The sequence below is a fragment of the Lutra lutra genome, chromosome 10 (assembly GCF_902655055.1).
Source record: "Lutra lutra chromosome 10, mLutLut1.2, whole genome shotgun sequence".
Classification (NCBI taxonomy): Eukaryota; Metazoa; Chordata; class Mammalia; order Carnivora; family Mustelidae; genus Lutra; species Lutra lutra.
In genome coordinates, this window is record NC_062287.1 from 21,371,520 (window position 1) to 21,388,840 (window position 17,321).

The window sequence follows — 17,321 nt, forward strand, 5'->3', positions numbered from 1 at the left end:
ACACGTCTGTTCCCTTTGTGCCTGAGTGCTCCCTGTAAGCAGAAGCCTGGCCACCTTCGCCCCAGCAGCAGGCCCGTCCCAAAGTAGCAGCTGAATGCTTGCAGCCTCTCCAACGCTCACGGCTTCACCATCCACCACGCGCCCCACACTCCTGCTCCAGGTGCCCCTTCCTCAGAGCTCTGAGCACAAGCCCCCGGGTCCTTCTTTCCCATGCAGAGCCTCCTCCGCAGAGCTCTGGGTCCCTCCTCAAAGGTCTAAGGGCTAGTGGCTGCAACCTCTTCGTCTGGTTTCCCCAGGACACTTGAGCATTCTCTTGTTACCTCATGAACAAGCGTATATCAATTCTTTATCCTTTTTCCAGCTGACTGGTGTGATTTCTGTCTCCTGACTGGACCCCAACTGAGCTAGGTAATGCGGAATGGAAGTTTTCTGGGGGCTGAGGGCTGCTTCTCTTGGCCGCCCCACAGGGAACTCCCCTCCCTCCTCCATTCCCAGAATTATTTGGCTGCTGGTTGTCAAGGAGACAGCTGACAATTTCCAGTTTGCAAGCCTCCCTTTGGAGCTCTACAGAGACATTCTGGAAACTCCCTACTCCTTCCTGCTCCCCAGCCAGGGAACTTGGAGAATCTCGCCAGGTTTGCGGGGCAGGGCTTGGGAGCAGAAGAGGGGAGCTGACCAGGCCTGCAGATGGAGAGAGAGGCAAGCAGTTTCCATGGGCCCTGGCTTCCTCCACGGACCCCCGGTGCCTGGCCAGCTCCCTTGGCCTTGTCCAGACAGATACCTACTGGGTCCAGACAAGGCCGAGTTCTCCAACCAGGCCCTGAGCCACAGAAACCTGTCCTCCCCCCATGACTCCAGGCATGGTGGGAGCCCCATTGCTAGCTGCGGGCGGGGAAAAGCTTGGAACCTTTTCTGGGGAGGAGCTTCAGCCATTCCTAAGTTCCTGTCACTGCAGCAGGGAACAGCACACACTGACACCTTGTGTCACGGCCCCAGCTCCAGTCTATTTCATAATAGTAACAGCGGCAACATAATAATAATAATAATAATAATAATAATAATAATAACAATAATAATGGCAGTGAAGTGGGTGTGAATCTCGCTCTATTAAATTCAAATAAAGCTGTCACCATTCCTGGGACCCTGCCCCCACCCCAGATCCCCACCAGAATCTTTGAGGCTTCTGTACAAAGTACCAAAAACAGGGAGATGCTTCTAACCCGGGGTCCATCGTGGTTGCTGCCGACCTTTTCACTGGCTGAGCTTGGTGGGACTTTCCATTTCTCTGCCCTTGTGGGTCACGGGCCTGGCCTCTCAAGGTTCATCCTCTTCCAGGGACCCAGGGACCTCTGACCTGTCCCCAAACTCAGGGAAGTCTCTTCAACTGCCACCAGAGGCGTGCTCCTTACTCCTTCTTACCACTTCCACAGGGAACATCTAACACAACTTTTCAGTGACTTCATGCTTCTCAAAAAATTAAAAATGTGAACTTGGGTTTGAAGCCCCTGTGGTGTCTGCTCTACAAACATCCTCGAGGCAATGCAGAACCTAAGACTTGGCTGAAGCTTCATGCATTTTTGCAGAAGTTTTGTAGGGCAAACACAAGACACCATGACATCTCATCCCCAAGTGTTTCAGTATTAAGAAAAGGAGAAACACTGTCTTACATCATGGCGAAACCATTATCTCACAAAACAGAATGAATAACCTTTTTCTAGTGCTGTCGCATCAAGAATCAGCCTCATTTACGGGGAACACCTGAGACCTGGAGCAGAGAAGGAACGTGCCTGGGGTTCCCTCGGGTGGTGGGCCACAGAGCCGGGATCTGAACACTGACCTGCCTCCAAGCTTTGCTCTTTTCACACCCCCATATTTGCACAGTGGTTTCTGCTTTGCACCTCCCCTCTGCGCACCCACTCCTCCAGCTCTTATAACAGCCCCGAGAAGCCCCTGGGCCAACATGACAACCCCATTTTAACAGATCAGGAAACAGAGGCCCGGAGCAATGGGGTGTCCTGCCTGCAGTGGCTCAGGGGGGCTGGCTGTGAAGGTCTCCTTTCACATGGCAAAGCAGACGGACGGAGGGTTAGCTAGGAGGCAGAACTGGCACGGAAACCAGGCCTCATTCCCTTGCCCCAGCAAGGCCTCTAGCCACCATTGGTAACCTCAGCTTCAGCCTTCCCTGCCTCCCTGCCTCTCCTGTCTGCCCCTCCTGGTCTGTTGGTCTCCTTTTCTTCACCCCTCTATCTAGGGCCTCATTCATTTCCTCTCTGGTCTCCAAAGAGCAGTTAACAAAGTGACTAAGCAGTGACCCCTGCCGGGCCCTCTGTCCCTCTTGCCCTCCCCCTCCTCCTCTCAGCCAGGAACACAGCGGGAGCCATGTCGGCTGCGGAGCCTCTGGCCCATTTCCTCTCCAGCCCTCGGCTCATCTCCTGCCCGGGGTTCCCGAGGGCCTATGGTTGGCCTCTGATGAGGCACACATGGACACATATGGAAAAGCCATTTATTTCCAGGAACCTCTGCCTCCTCTGCTCCAGTCCAGCTGTCCCTATCCTTCCACCTTCTGCTCCCCCAAAAGCTGGAGGTTTCAGAACCAGGATGCAAAATGGTCACAAGAGGCTGGAGAAACGTGACGCACCACTGCCCACCATGAGGCTTAAGTTTGCCCAAAAGGGAGGCAACGGCCGGGAAACCTGAGCACTCATTGTCGCCGGACAACTACCTCCTCAAGAGACCTGGGGAGCCCCACGGAGCCTCCATTTCCTCTCAGAATGTGAAGTTTCTGTCCAGACTTCCTCATGGGCCTGAGTGAGGACTCAGGGACGCAGAAGTAAATGTTAACTGGACAGATGAACAAAACTCCAACGCGGTGTAACTGAGAGAGATTTGGGGCCTTGTCAGAGAGGAAAGGGACCTAGCGGTTCCACGGGCCCCTGGCCAGCCCCAAGGGGACAGTCTTAGGTGGGGACCAGCTGGAGCATGCCCAGAGGGATGGAGCTACAAGGAGTGTGGGGGAAACGGAGAGAGTCCAAGCCTGTTGGCAAAATGTGCAATGCAGTACTTTCGCAGGGAGTGTGGAGAACACAGCACACGCCCGGAGAGAAATGATAACTTGTATTATTATTCCGGTAGAGAATGAAAGGACTGGACATGCTGTTTCAATTTTCGAATGACTTTCATTTGGAAGAAGGTTATGAATTGTTTTGCCAAGTTTCAGTGAAAGAACTCAACCCAGAGATTAGAAGTATGAGGGAAGCAGATTCCAGTTCCCCGTACACAGAAAGAGGGCAAGAATGAACATTTGCTGAGTGTACACAAGGTGCCGGGGCTTACAAAACGCTGGATATATGTGGTCGCATCTGATCTGTCCAACAGCTTGAAGGTGTCGTCAGTGTTATGCCCACTTGAAAGATGAGGACGAGGAAGGTCAGGACACGTTGTTTGCCCAGGGTCACGTGGCTACTGCGGTGCCCACCCAATGCTGGTCAACAGGAGGGCTGAAGGGTGATCTTTCCAGAAGGCTGCTGACCTCACCCATTCAGAGCCCTCAGCGTGGTTCTCCACAATTTCCATTCAAACAGCTCAAGAGGCTGGGTCTCCACATCCATCCTTGTAACCTCTTCTCTCCTGAGCTGAGCTGAGCTGAGACAATGCTCTAGGGTTGGTCTCTCATCGTTCCTAACTGCACACCATCCCCTTTCCTTCCCTCCAGGATCTCCCAAAGCAATGAGGCAGGAGTTGATGTGAGCCCTTGGGACCCAGGTAGGCTGTCGATGGAAGCCCCACCATGAGGGGGCCTGCATCCACCTGAGCAGGAGGGGAAGATGGGAAGTAGGCACCCAAACCTGGGGAGCCTACAGCCTCACCTGCCCCTGGGCCTCGACACTGAGCATGCCCAGAGCAAAGCACAGAGCCAGGGTTCCCTGGCTTGGCCAATGCTCTACAGGAAGGAGGAGAAGGGAGAAAGAGAGATGACCTGCCATATACAACATGGTGCATTGCACTTAGCAGATGCTCAAGAAATGTTTGTTGAATTAATTGTTGACATTCTTCAGGTGAAGGTGCATAAATAATTTTAATAGGCAGAGGCTATGTATGTGTCACTTCATTTACTCTACTCAGGAAAACAATTATAGAAAGGAGGAAACAGAGGCATAGAGAGGATAAGTTACATGCTAATATCACATAGTAATGGAGAGGCAAAGCTATGTTCTGACCACTGTACTTTCTTGTCTTTCAAAAATGGAAGACCTGGGGCACCTGGGTGGCTCAGTGGGTTAAGCCACTGCCTTCAGCTCAAGTCATGATCCCAGGGTCCTGGGATCGAGCCCCACATTGGGCTCTCTGCTCAGCAAGGAGCCTGCTTTCCTTCCTCTCTCTGCCTGCCTCTCTGCCTACTTGTGATCTCTGTCTGTCAAATAAATAAATAAATAAAGTCTTTAAAAAAAAAAAAAAAAAGGAAGACCTTGCATCTCCTGGCCCCTGAGCTCCCACAGCATCAGAGACAGGAGACCTGGACCTGCTCTCCCATTCTGGTCATGCCTCCTCTTCCCTTCCAGATAGGACCGCAGCTCTGCCCTCGTGGGGTGGGTGGGAGGGAATGGTTAATTTTATGTCAACTTCACTGGGCCACGGGGTGACCAGATATTTGGCCAAACATTATTCCAAGTGTGTCTGTGAAGGTGTTTCTAGATGAGATGAACATTTGTTTTGCATTTTTTTTTTAATTTTTATTTTTTCAGCATAACAATATTCATTATTTTTGCACCACACCCAGTGCTCTATGCAATCCGTGCCCTCTACAATACCCACCACCTGGTGCCCCCAACCTCCCACCCCCCACCCCTTCAAAATTGATGAGATGAACATTTGAATAGGTGGACTGAGTAAAGCAGATTGTCCCCCCCCCACGCCCAACCACACCATGTGGGTGGGCCTCATCCAATCAGTTGAAGGCCTGGATAGAACAAAAATTTGACCCTCCCCCAAATAAGAGAGAACTCCTCCTGCTTGATTGCTTTGAGCTAAGACATCTGTTTTGGACCTGGGCTGAAGCATCAGCTCTTCTTGGTCTAAAGCCTGCCAGTCTTCAGACTAGAACTTACATCATAAGCCCTGCTGGGTCTCCAGCTTGCTAATTGCAGATCTGACAGTAAATCTCTCTCTACACACACATCCTACCAGTTCTGTTTCTCTGGGAATCCTAAAACACCTTCTTCCCTGACTCTCCCTTCCAGAGTCTCCCTTACATGGGAGCCTAAATCCCAGGGACCACCTGCCGTCCTGCTCAAAGCCAAGTTAGGAGGGAACAGGGGCTCGGCATGGAAAAGCCTTGGCTGTGGTTGAATGAGAATGGGACAGGGGTCATCCACTACCCTAGGACAAGGGAGAAGCTGAGAGAGCCTCGGTGGGCCGCTCTGGGCCCAGGAGGAGCCCATGGGGCACTCAGCTCTGACAGCTCCTGTCCCAGCTGAGCCCTGATGAACCTGACACCAGACATCAGATCCCCCATCTCACTGGGGTCTGGAACTCTCACCTACACCCAACACCAGAGGATGGAAAACTGACCTCATGTCAGGTTGTCTATCAGAGATGGCCAGGTCCATGGGACAGCTGGTCTCCATTCCAGTATCAAGGGTCTGTGCCTCGTAGATCAGCTCTGACTGGGGACACGAAGGACAGCACACCAGCTACATGCTGGGCACTGTTTGCCTGAGTGTGTGCATGCATGTGTGCAAGTGTACATGTGCCTGTGCCAGAGAGAGAGATAAAGAATTTTATCAAACACACGTAAAAGTTTACACAACAAAAATACACAGCTTGATGAACTTTAACCTCTACCTAAGGCAAGAAATAGGACATTACTAGCACCCAAGAAGGTTCCCCTAGGCTAATAAAAGGTTTTCACTTAATACCCACAATAATCGTTACAGGAAAGAAGGTATTATTATCCTCATTTATCTGCAAAGAAATGAAAACTCAGGTTCAGAAATTTCCTGATTTCACAGTCGGTCAGTCAAACCCTGACTTTGTGTTTGAACCCCGAGCTCCTTCCACCCTCTACCAGTTTCTCCCCATAAAACATGAGCAAAACACAATGGGGGAGGAAAGGCATTTGAAGATTTGTTTGAATCTCCTCGCCCCTGAGGTCTGGAGACTGCACTCCAGGCAGGTGGTTGGACTCGCTGAGACTAGGGCCTTTTTCAACTCTATGCTCGGTGCCTAATTTTACACTATCATTAAGATGAAAATGCAGGGAGCTCAGGGCATGTCCCCTAGATCTGTCCCAGCCAGGTCTTGCCTTCCCCAACTCTGCATTATGGATGGAGTGAATCATCTGGTAAATAATTCACTTGTCATCGGGCCAGCAAGGGTAACAGGAGAGCGGGGAAAGGGTGGCAGAAGGCTGAGGTTGGCAACCCGAGCCAGACCCCCAGTCCTTCCGGGGCCAGGCTTTTGCTCTGGAGAGAGAGCACCCGAGTGTCAGGCAGGAGCCCCAGGTGGACAACCACCCAGGGAGATGAGGCCATGGAGAGGTCCGAGGGCTCTGCACAGACCGCTCAGCCTCCTGCTGCTGACACCCCTTTGCCTTCTGCATGTAGGGGCTTCAGGTGAGTGATGCTCCGGCCACCCCGCCCGTGGACCATTCCCCACTCACATCCTGCTATCTCTCCTGCTGCCTTCTTTGGGATCTCCCTTAAATGCTTGCACAGCCATTCAATGAAGTCCATCAGCTTTCTTTATCTGCTAGGGCTTAGCCAGCATGCCCCGAGCCACTGCTCTGTGCCAGGCGGGGGAGGCGGGGCCAGGGCACAGAAAGCACGCTGAGTTACCCTCCCAAGGCTGGGGTCATCCTGTCGGTGACCATCGGATAGTAAGCATGGTGTGACATAGTCAGATCTGGGCTTCCCAATGTTGCCTCCAAAGTGGATGGTCTTCAGGTTGCCGAGAGTACTTGGGAGACCAACAGTCTAGCTGAGAGATGCTGGCAACTTGGGCCAGAGCAGTGTCCACAGAGTTGGGAAGAAGCAGCTTCTGGGTTAAGGGTTCTGCTTCTTGATCAATGGAGCGGCAGAACTTTGCCCTTGCTGCCCATGCCTGTCTCCCCTTCTCTCTCTGGAGGAGCTGGGAGCAGTGGGGGAGAGCCTGAGATGGGTAGCCAGGCTCCACTCCCAGCTCGACCACTTGCTGTGTGGTTCGAGACGAAGTGACTTCATGCTCAGAGTCTCTGGGGGATGTGATTACCCTGACAGTTAAGGTCAACAAGTAATGTGTGTGCAGGACTTCGCACAAACGCATTCAACAAACGGAAGCTAATGTGAATCACTCCCGTGCCTTGTCATCTGAGGCATCATCCTTGTGTGCTGAAACTCAGCACGTTAGAGCTACCAGACCACGGGGGACAGGAGAACATGGGGCTCAGGCACATGCCGCAGTTCCATGCTAGGTCCTGAGCAGAAAAGAACAGCATAGACTGAAAGCTCCCCGAGTGGCTCATTTGTCCTTGTAACTGTGGTGCCTGGTATGGGGACAGGTACTCCATAATTAGCGGCTGACAACTGCATGCTGGCTGGGCTGCCAGCAGGCTGCTGACATCTTCCCCTTGCTGCAGTGAGTCTGGACTCCCCCTGGAATCTTTATGCAGAGACACCCCCCGCACCCCCGAGCCTGAATTGCCAGTGGTCATGCAGATCTCCCAATCTTGGGCTGATCATCAAATCGACTTCTGGATGTTTGTTGAAAATACAGATTCCTGGGCCCTGATGCCCTGGGGATGCTGACTCTGTGGTCTGGGATGAGGTCCCAGAGTATATATTTTTATCAAGCTTCTGCAATGGTCTGATGGCACATGGGGATGGGAGCCTCGGCTCCAGTCTCTTCGCTGATCTTGGTCAAGGATCCCTGGGCCGCCAGCTCCCACAGCACAGCTGGAGAAGAAACTCCAGAGCTCACTCAAACCCACTCCAGGAAGGAGGACGAGGGGCCCAAGGAGGGGAAGCAGGAGAGCCCAGGCCAGCCCAGACGTCCTGCATTGCTGCTCTGTCCCTAGGGCCGCCCCACCCGACCCACCGAGGCCCTGACGAAGAGGCCACGTCCATCCAAGGAGTGCGGGGTGGCTCCGTGGAGCTGGCCTGTGGCTCTGGACTGGCCCCTCTCGTGGTCTTCTGGAGCTTCACTCCCCTGGGCTCGCTGACGCCCCGGCCCGTGGCTGTCACCAATGGAGCGGAGTCCAAGGTGGAGGCCGGGGCCTCAGCTCTGGGGGCCGTTAGTCTACGGAACAGCAGCCTGGTGCTGCGGGAGCTGCGGGAGGGGGCCCGAGGCCACTTCCTGTGCCAGGCCCTGCATGTGGCCGGGGGCCAGCTGCACACCACCTACTCCTACCTCTCGATGGCCGTGCTGGGTGAGGGGCCGAGCTGGGATGGGTCTGACCTGAGTGGCCTTGTGTGCTGCTTTGCCTCTACTTGCATGTGCCTCCCATTGCCTTGGGCCAGGCCCAGGTGCCACAGGACCTTGCCCCCGGGGAGCGAGAAAACCTGGGCTTGCAAGGAGGGGAGGGCCAGGGCCCTGTGGGCAGGCCCATCTTCCTGGGCCTGGGTCCACGATAACAAATGCAGGCCTCTCCTTCCTCTGGCCAGTGCCCGTATCAAAGCCTCGGGTGAGGCTGAGTGACCTGTCCCCCGTGGAGGGGACCTCCGTGGTGGCCACATGTGCTGTCCGGGAGGGCACAGAGCCTGTGACATTTGCCTGGCAACATCGGGCACCTCAAGGCCGGGAGAAGGAGCTGGTGGAGGTGACAGAGCGGTGGCTTCGGCTAGACCCGGTCAACAGGACACACCTGGGCTGGTACATATGCAGTGCCCACAACGCCGTCAGCCGGCTGAGCAGTGATGGCACCTTCCTTGATGTCATCTGTGAGTCACATGGGGGGTGCATGGTCAGGGCTGGCACCTCCCCTCCCTTCTGCACCCTGCTTCCTGACACGCCTTAGGGCCCCCCAGCAGCACCCAGCCCACTGAGCAGCTCCAGTAGCGAGAGCCTCAGGGCACTGTGGGCCCCCCCACTCCCCGTATCAGACATGGATCTACTACAGGAGTTCTAGCTTTTTCCAGGTCATGAGCCTCTCTTCCCAAGAAAATGCACATACATTCGGCGTCACAATTTTACCCATAATTACGGTAAAAGGGGTGGCCTGAGGAGACAGCCTTTGGGTTGAGCCTGAAGGCCTCGCAGGGACCAACTGGACCGTGGGGAAACCAGAAGGAGGGACACAGTGGACAGAGAGGGCAGCAATTTGGTCCCAAGTCAATAGTTGAGAGCCTCAAGGTAGAAATCAGAAGTCTGTCTTTAAAGCACAGGAAGAGGGGTGCCTGGGGGGCTCAATCGGTTGGGTGTCTGCTTTAGGCTCAGGTCATGATCCCAGGGTCTCAGGATCGAGCCACATGTCAGGCTCCCTGCTCAGTGGGGAGTCTGCCTCTCCCTCTGCCCCTACCCCTTCTCCTGCTCTCTCTCTCAAATAAATGAATAAAAATTAAAGAAAATAAAGCACATGAAGAGCAAACAAAGGTTTACTTTTCAGAACTCACAAGGAACTCCAAAACAAGCAATGAGGGAGAACCTAATACAAAAGTGAAGAACCTAATACAGACGATACAGTACAACCTAATACAAAAGTGAACAAATGACCAGAGTAGTTCTTTCAGTAAAGAGAACAAATAAAACTAATGAAATTTTGCAATTAAAAAAAGTAATTTAAAAATGGAATTAGAAGTCCGTGTGAAAGGAAGAAGACTAGGACGGTCTAGAGCCACACTGTCCAACATGGCTGCCATTCACAGGGCTCGAGCCCTGCAGATTTGCCTGAACCAAACAGGTGTGCTCAGCCTACCAAAGGCACCCTGGATTTTGAAGACTGAGTCAAAACAAACAAACAAACAAACAAAAACAAAAAACCAAAACCCCAAATAGCTCGTCAATAGTTTTTATAACTGATTATACATGAAATAATATTCTGGGTTATTGGGTTAAATACAAAATATTATTAAAATTATTAAAATCCATTGATGCTGTTTTGCTTGGTTGGGTTTAGCCATTTTTCCTTTTTTAAGATTTGGAAATTTAAAATTGGAAAATTTAAAAAGATCTGTGGATCTGTTGGACGATGCTGATCTAGAGGATTTAAAAAGCCAGGACTCATGCTGTCCTGTCTTGTGGGTGGTGGTTTGTGGGACTGCAAACTCAGGACCACGGGGGAGACAGGCGAGCAGTTCTTGGGAAAGACAGAGGAGAAGAATGGCAGGCAGAGGAAGTCAGAAAGACGGGAGTCAGAAAGAAGGGAAAGAAGGAAAGGCAGTGACCCAAAGAAGTGAGAAGGGCTGGGCCTGGGATCATGGTCGGGGCATTGTCACACCCTGTGTTCTGCCCTCTCCAGAGGCCTCTCTAGAGGGGCCAAGCGTCCCTGTCCCAGGAAGCCCCTCGATCCTGGCTTCCCCGAACCGGGAAGGTTGGCGTCCTACCTTTCTCCTACATAGCCAGCTCTTACCGTCCCCCTCCCTCAGTCCCTCTGGGAAGCCTCCCACAGCCTAGGGAGCTTGCCTCCACAGACCCTGAACACCTATATTTGACTGGACTTATGGCCCCCAGACCCTGAGTTCCTTGGGGCCCTCACCCACTGGTTGACAGGGTAGGCACATAACACAGGCTCGTTGGATGGTCAGTGCAACCAAGATTATACAAGTGAGTGAAGGAACGAAGACCGGGGAGATGAGACAAGTCTTCCTTGCCCTCCAGATGGTCCGGACAATCCTGTGATCTCCGTGGAGCCACTGGGCTTCAGCGAGGAGGGTTTCTGGGCCAAGGAGAGGGAAGAGGTGACTTTGAGCTGCCTAGCCGGATCCAACCCACCGAGTCACTACGTGTGGCTCCGTGACCACACTCAGGTCCACACTGGGCCTGTCTACACCATCGCCAGCGCCACACGCGCCCACACAGGCCTGTACACCTGCTTGGCCTGCAACAGCCGCCTGGACACGCGCACCCAGGCCAGCGCCAGGCTCACCATCTACCGTGAGTTTGTGGGTGGGGGCTGCCGTAGCCCCGTGCCCTGTGGGAATCAGCATGGACATTGTCGAGGATGTGGGTGGGGGAGCCAGACAGGGCTGCTGAGCAGGGGGAGAGGCTGTGAAATCTGTGGGAAGGGGCAGGGAGAGGGGAAACCCCTGACCCTATTTGGACCTTGTTCCCCAAGTGATTCTTCCCACGGCTTTTGGGACTGAACTGAGGCACAGAGAAGGGTAGAGAAATGACCATGAGGCAAAGGACACAGCAGCAAAAAGGAGAAACTGGGCAATGGGGAACCTAGGGGAAGCTGGGGGCTTCCAAGGGCCCCTGGGATTCCTCAGGGGCTCCGAACTCTTGCTCACCCCCTCAGCCCCTGCCTCCTGACCTGAGAGTTCAGCTCTTTGCTCACCAGCCCCTCAGAGGAATCCATCTTTCCCCACCCACCCAATTCTCCCTATTTCTCCTACCCTCGCCTTGTGGCCACCAGGCCCCCAGCTGGGCCTGGGGACCACAGTGTCCCAGCAGGGACATCTGTTCAGCCCATCCTCACCCACTTCTCCACCCAGATCCCCCTGAGGGGCAGCCCTCCTGTGCTGTGCTCCCCACCCTCGGTGCTGTGACTTTGGTCTGCACCTGGCCTGGGGGGCTTCCAGCTGCCCAGCTGCAGTGGGAAGGGCCCCAGGGAGCTGGCCCTACCGCCCTCAGCAATGTCACCTGGAGTCAGCCTGCCACCCAGCTCCCCAACAGCAGCGTTTTCGTCTGTGCTGGCCAGCACCCAGCCCTGGCGCTGCCCACCCTCTGCAGGATCACGCTATGTGAGTGGACTCAGGACACAGCAGGGCGCTGATGTTCCAGGTGTGGGCAGGGGCCAGGGAAGCGCCCTCGAGGAGCCCTGGGATCTGGGGAGGGGCTCCAGATCACAGACTCCAAGACTTGCCGTGAACAAGGAGGTGGGCGGCACTCAGCTCAGACCTCCCTCCCGACTGCTCTCCCTGCCAGCCAGGTCTCCACCACTCTGCCGTGTCCTCTGCAGTTTGGGCTTGGAGTCCTGCAGCTCCTGCCTGTCTCCCAGTCTCCAGCGGCAGCAGACTGTCATTGACCTTAGATTACTACCGCCCTCTTGCATGTTGCTCTTGAAATGTGCCTTTAGCTTTCTCTCTGCCTTGAAAACTTCTACCCACCACCCACGATGAAGTTCAGATACCATCCTGTCTTTAAAGTCCTTCTGCCTGAAGCCCCAGAGGGTTTGTCTTTGTACCTGTACTCCAGCATTCATCAAAGTATATTGTAATTGCTTGGTGTCTGTTCCCATGATTGCTCTGGCACATGGTCAGCCCTCCGTAACTGTGAATGAATGAATGAATGAATGAATGAGTGAATAAGGCAATAAGTGAAGGAAGGAGGGGCACCTGGGTGGCTGAGTTAAGCATCTGACTCTTGGTTTCAGCTCAGGTCACGATGGCAGGGTCATGAGATCTGAGCCCTGCATCGGGCTCTGTGCTCAATGGGGAGTCTGCTTGAGAGTCTCTCCTTCTCCCTCTAACCCTCCTGCTTGTGCACGCTCTCTCTTTCTCTGAAACAAGTAAATAAATAAAATCTAAAGGAAGGAAAGAAAAAGGGAGGAAGGAAGGGAGAGAGGGAGGGAAGGAGGGAGGAAAGAAGGGAAGGAAGAGGTAGGGCTATAAAGCCCTTTGTCCTCCTGTACAGCCATGCTGAGCCATTATTCCCTGTCCAGGGGATCCCCTCCAGAGCCCCACTTGCTGGACCACAGCCACAGTCGAAGACCAGTTCATCATGCTAAGCTGTGAGTGGCCTGGAGGCCAGCCCCCTGCCCTGCTGAGCTGGCTGGATGGGCAGCAGCAGCCCCTGGATGGCAGCAGCCCCTCGCTGGCTGTCCACCTCCTGCAGGCCCAGGAAGACCTGGCTGGCCGAGAGTTCACCTGCCGGGGCACTCACCCACTCAGGGTCCCTGACCCCCATTGCCGGCTCCAGCTGGGTGAGTCGAGGCTTGTGGCTTGGTTCTGGCCGAGGTGTGAGAGCAGCCCCTTTGGAATCAGGAGGAGGGGCCCTGGGGGCTGTCTGTGCTGGAATGCAAAGTGAGTCTGGGCCAATTCATCTCTCAGGGACTCAAGTGTTTTTGATCCATAAAATCAGGGCGTTTGGTCTTGGTCTGTGTTGTCCAATAAAAATACAATGTGAGCCATATATAGAATTTTAAATTTTCTAGTAGCCACATGTGAAAAAGCAAAAAGAAACAAGAGAAACTTTTTATTGAACTTAATATATCCAATATATGATTATCTCAATGTATAGTAATTTTAAAAATTATGAATGAAGTATCCTAGTCTACTGTCCTCGGAATCTGGTGTAATTAGTTACAGCACATGTAGGTGTGGGCCGGCCACATTGCGAGGCTTCAACAGTCACATGGGGCTGGGCTATGGCTGTTGGACAGCTCCTGTCTGGCTGGCCAGCGACTCTGTCTCCCTCATTTGCATTAATTTGCATGAGAAATGCCTGATTATATTCCTGCCCTGCATCCATGTTTCAGGCACCAGAGGTCTCTACTTCTCTCACTGCCTCTATCGGTTCTGGGTCTGCTTTCTTTCTGTCTTCATCTGGCCCCCACCAGTCCTATTTATTGCCAAATCAAGAGAAAAAAAAAAGTTAAGTATTAAAGTGAAAAATGTGGGAAAAGCACACAGAGGAGCCGGCACATATAACAGTTCTCACACAACAATTCATATCTTGGTCTCTGGGTGCTCTCAGGAGACTCTCCTCTGGGAATATTTCCCTCCCTTATTACTCAGTCTCCGGGCTGGAAATTCCATCCCAGGAGATTCACGGACACCCGAAACGCTGGGTGTTTAGGACTTAGTACATAAAAACTAAGCACCTGCTCTGGGCCCAGCCCTGTGCCGGAGGCAAGGAACTGGTGGGCCACTAGGGAGAAGGGGGCCCCACTGGCAGGTGCTGGGAGGGAGGCGGTTAATACAGAGGTGAGTAAGGCAGGGGCCCCGCCTGTAGGAGCTGAGACTGGAGCGGGGTAGCTGAGGGGCATGGAGGCACACAGTTACTGTCAGGAAAGCTTGGAGCAGATGGTGGTAGGATGCTGGCATAGAATCGGAGCCTGGAAGAGGCGGCAGACTAGCCCGAGACAAGCTTCACTCTCAACTCTGTTGGCCCTGTCTCCTGGCTCTCTTCCCCATCTCATCCCCTCCAGGGCTAGCCAGCCCCTCACTGCCCAGCCTTCCCACTAGCCCAGGTACGGCAAACCCCTCCCAGCCTGACTCTCTCTGTCCCCGCAGAAGCCCCCCAACTGGCAGTGGCTCAGTCCCGAGTGTCTGTGCTGGAAGGCGGAGAGGCCTGGCTGGGCTGCGCCCTCCTGGGGGGCATGCCGCCTGCCCGGCTCCTGTGGCTGGGGCCCCAGCAACGGCAGGTGGAAGGCGGCACCTCCGGATTCACGCTGCACTCCGAGGGCGCCCAGCTCCACCTTCGCATCCAGGATGCTGACCCCGCGCGCCACAGGGGCTCCTACCGGTGCGTGGCACGCAACGCCCTGGGCAGCAGCAGTCGGAGCGTCCTGCTGGAGGTCCGGAGTGAGTCAGGTGTAGCGGGCGCTTGCGTGTGGCGAGGGGCAGGGGCCCCCTAGAGGGGAAGGCACAGGAATCCTCTGCTTCCAAATTTGGACACGTGCGCTCCGCGGGCACCGACAGCCCTCCCCAGCGAGGACCCAGATGGGCTTGTGTGAACGCGACTGCGACGTGCTCCTGAATGCAGGCCAGCGGTTCCCCTTGGTGTCGCAATCACCTTTCGCTCAGTTTGTAGATGAGGAAACCAAGGTGACACAGACCAGAAGGGCGCGCTCCAATGTGGTGCCACGCTCCTGGCTGTCTCTCCACAAAAGAGAACAAAGCTGGGGGCCCCAGGTATACGCACGCCTTGTGGTTGTAGTGGTTCAGGTGCCTGCGTGTGTCCCGCCCCCTCCCCTAGGATACCCAGCTCCTCCAAACGTCACCATCCGCCGCCTGACCTACGGGAGGCACCGGAGAGAGGTGCAGCTGCGCTGGGCCGTTAAGGGCCCGGGGAACCTGACGGGCTTCCTGGTGCAGCGGAGGGCCAGCGTCCCAAGCCTGGGAACTGGGGCCTGGGAGACGGCGGCCAAGGACATCGAGCCTGAGAGCCGGGGCCGGAAACTGGGCGGCTTGGACCCAGGTGTCCGCTATGCCTTCCGCGTCCTGGCTCTGAATCACCACACGGCTGGACACCCCTCCGAGGTGAAGACACCAGGTGCTGAGGCCACGGCCACAGAGGCACTCACCCTTTCTCCCCAAGATCGAACCCCAAACCCAGGTCCCTCTTCTTCCTTGCAGGGCATCCCCTACTCCATTCCTTTGGCTCCTTCCCACCCAATGCCTCCATCCCCCTGTCTTTCCTCTTCCCCACCCTCACCTCAGGTCACGTTTGCTGCTGTCTTTCCCATCTCTCCCTGGGAGGCCCAGGAGGCCCTGGGCCTGGGGGTAGGAGCCACAGTTCAGCTTGAATCAGAAGAAATGAGGATGGGGTGGGGTTCAGAGTGCTGGTGATTCAGTAAGAAGAGGGGCCCAACTCTGTGCCTCAGTCTCACCTCCCAGGGTACAGGTGGGCTCTCAGCTTCCTGCGGCTCTCTCTCCATTCTGGGAACTCCATATTTCGTGGTGTCCTTCCCTTCATCCCCGCTGCCAAGACAATTGGCCTCTGCCTTCTATGGCAGAAATGGGGGACTTGGCTGGGGACGTGAAAGCTCTAGAGCACGAGGCATGCAGAGAGCACCTCTTTCCTTGGGAACGACTTGACCTCTGGATTCTGGGGGTCCAGTCTTGCTTTTGATTGTCCACCATGGGGCATTGTCTGCTTGCTGCCCTTGCAGCCTTTGTTGTCAAGTTCAGCAATGGCTCCAAAGCCATGTAACCAGCGCTTTCAACCCTTAGCGGACCCCCCCTTCAGCGCCTATCCAGCAGTGCTGGGTGCAGCGGGCACAGGAGTAGTGGTGGCGACGGTGGCCTCCTTGCTGGTGTTCCAGTATGCTGCCCGGCACCCGGAGACTTTCCCCTGTGAGTGGGAAGCTCAAGGGCAGGGCTTCTTGACTCCATGGGGGCCAGGTCTAGACCCATCCAAGGAGAGATGCAGACCCCCCCCCCCAACCCCAAGCTGGGCAAGGTATCTCGGGTTTTCCTTAACTGTGTCTTCTCCCCAATGCTAGCTGTCCATCCGGGCTCCAACTCCCAAACTTAGGCATCTGGGGCCACCCCCTCTGTGTTCTGGGGTCTCTAGGACAGAGTCTATCTGGAAAGGGAGGGGTTTTTCCCGGAATCTATGCTGAGTTGCTCAAGTTATGCACTTTCTTTCCTTCCTACAGGCCTTGGTCAGTTGCTGGTTCCCATGTGAGTGTAGAACCCCAGTCATTCTGAGGGTTGGGATTGTCCTTTTCCTGGAAGGTAAGGCCGTGGAAGTGTAACAGTCACTAACTTCACTCTCCCACTCTGCCCTCAGGGAGCAAAGCCACCAATACGGGGATTCAAGGGAAGGCCTGGAGGCAGAGGCTGGTAAGCATGATTTCATCCCAAAGATGATTACTCATATGTAAGGACAGCAGTCCTGAGTTTCATGCACAATGCTCAGTCTCTGGTCCTGAGAACAATCAGGGACGCCTCCACGGCATCTGTCTCCTTTGCTTGTGCCTGTAGGCATCGAACCGCCATCCACCAACCCAGGTTCGGATCCTGCACAAGAACTCACGGATGCCCCAGTTAATGTCACCATCACTGTGACTGCAACACCATGAGGTCCCAAGACGGGCCCCAAATACGCATAGAGGAGACAGGTGGGAGGTGGAAAGATCCCTCTGTCACACTTGGTTTTAAGACCAAGATGGCTAAGACACCGGCTCCCCCTTCCCGCCTTCGTAGCAAGGGCAAGGCTCAGCGCAGCACCTCTCAATGACCTGGTTACAAGAGACAGCCTGGCCCAGCTTGTGGAAGGGAGAGACAGAAGGATGAGGAAGACACATAACTGGAAAAAAGATGACCAGGTGTCCAAGGCCGTGTGAGAAGGGTGGTTCTGGGCACGGTGCCTGGTGCGTTATGAGCAAGCTAGCCGCTTCTGCACAAAGCCTGTGAACTGAGCAGTTGCTAAATAAATCCTACCAGATGCTATCACTGGGAGAAGACTATTTCCCCTGCAGTTCCCACAGGGAGAGGCTGACCCGGCTGGGTCCCAGGTTC

General features: G+C 54.6%; 1 protein-coding gene across 1 annotated transcript; it reads left to right on the plus strand.

Annotated features, from left to right (window-relative positions):
* Window positions 1-6,520: 6,520 nt before the first annotated feature.
* Window positions 6,521-16,882, plus strand: VSIG10L2 (V-set and immunoglobulin domain containing 10 like 2). The gene is made up of 12 exons (XM_047693484.1): window positions 6,521-6,611; window positions 8,051-8,401; window positions 8,637-8,912; window positions 10,789-11,064; window positions 11,625-11,873; window positions 12,794-13,054; window positions 14,367-14,657; window positions 15,052-15,348; window positions 16,029-16,151; window positions 16,457-16,481; window positions 16,591-16,643; window positions 16,785-16,882. The coding sequence occupies exons 1-12, from the start codon at window positions 6,521-6,523 to the stop codon at window positions 16,880-16,882; spliced, it is 2,391 nt and encodes a 796-aa protein (XP_047549440.1).
* The last annotated feature ends 439 nt before the right edge of the window (window positions 16,883-17,321 follow it).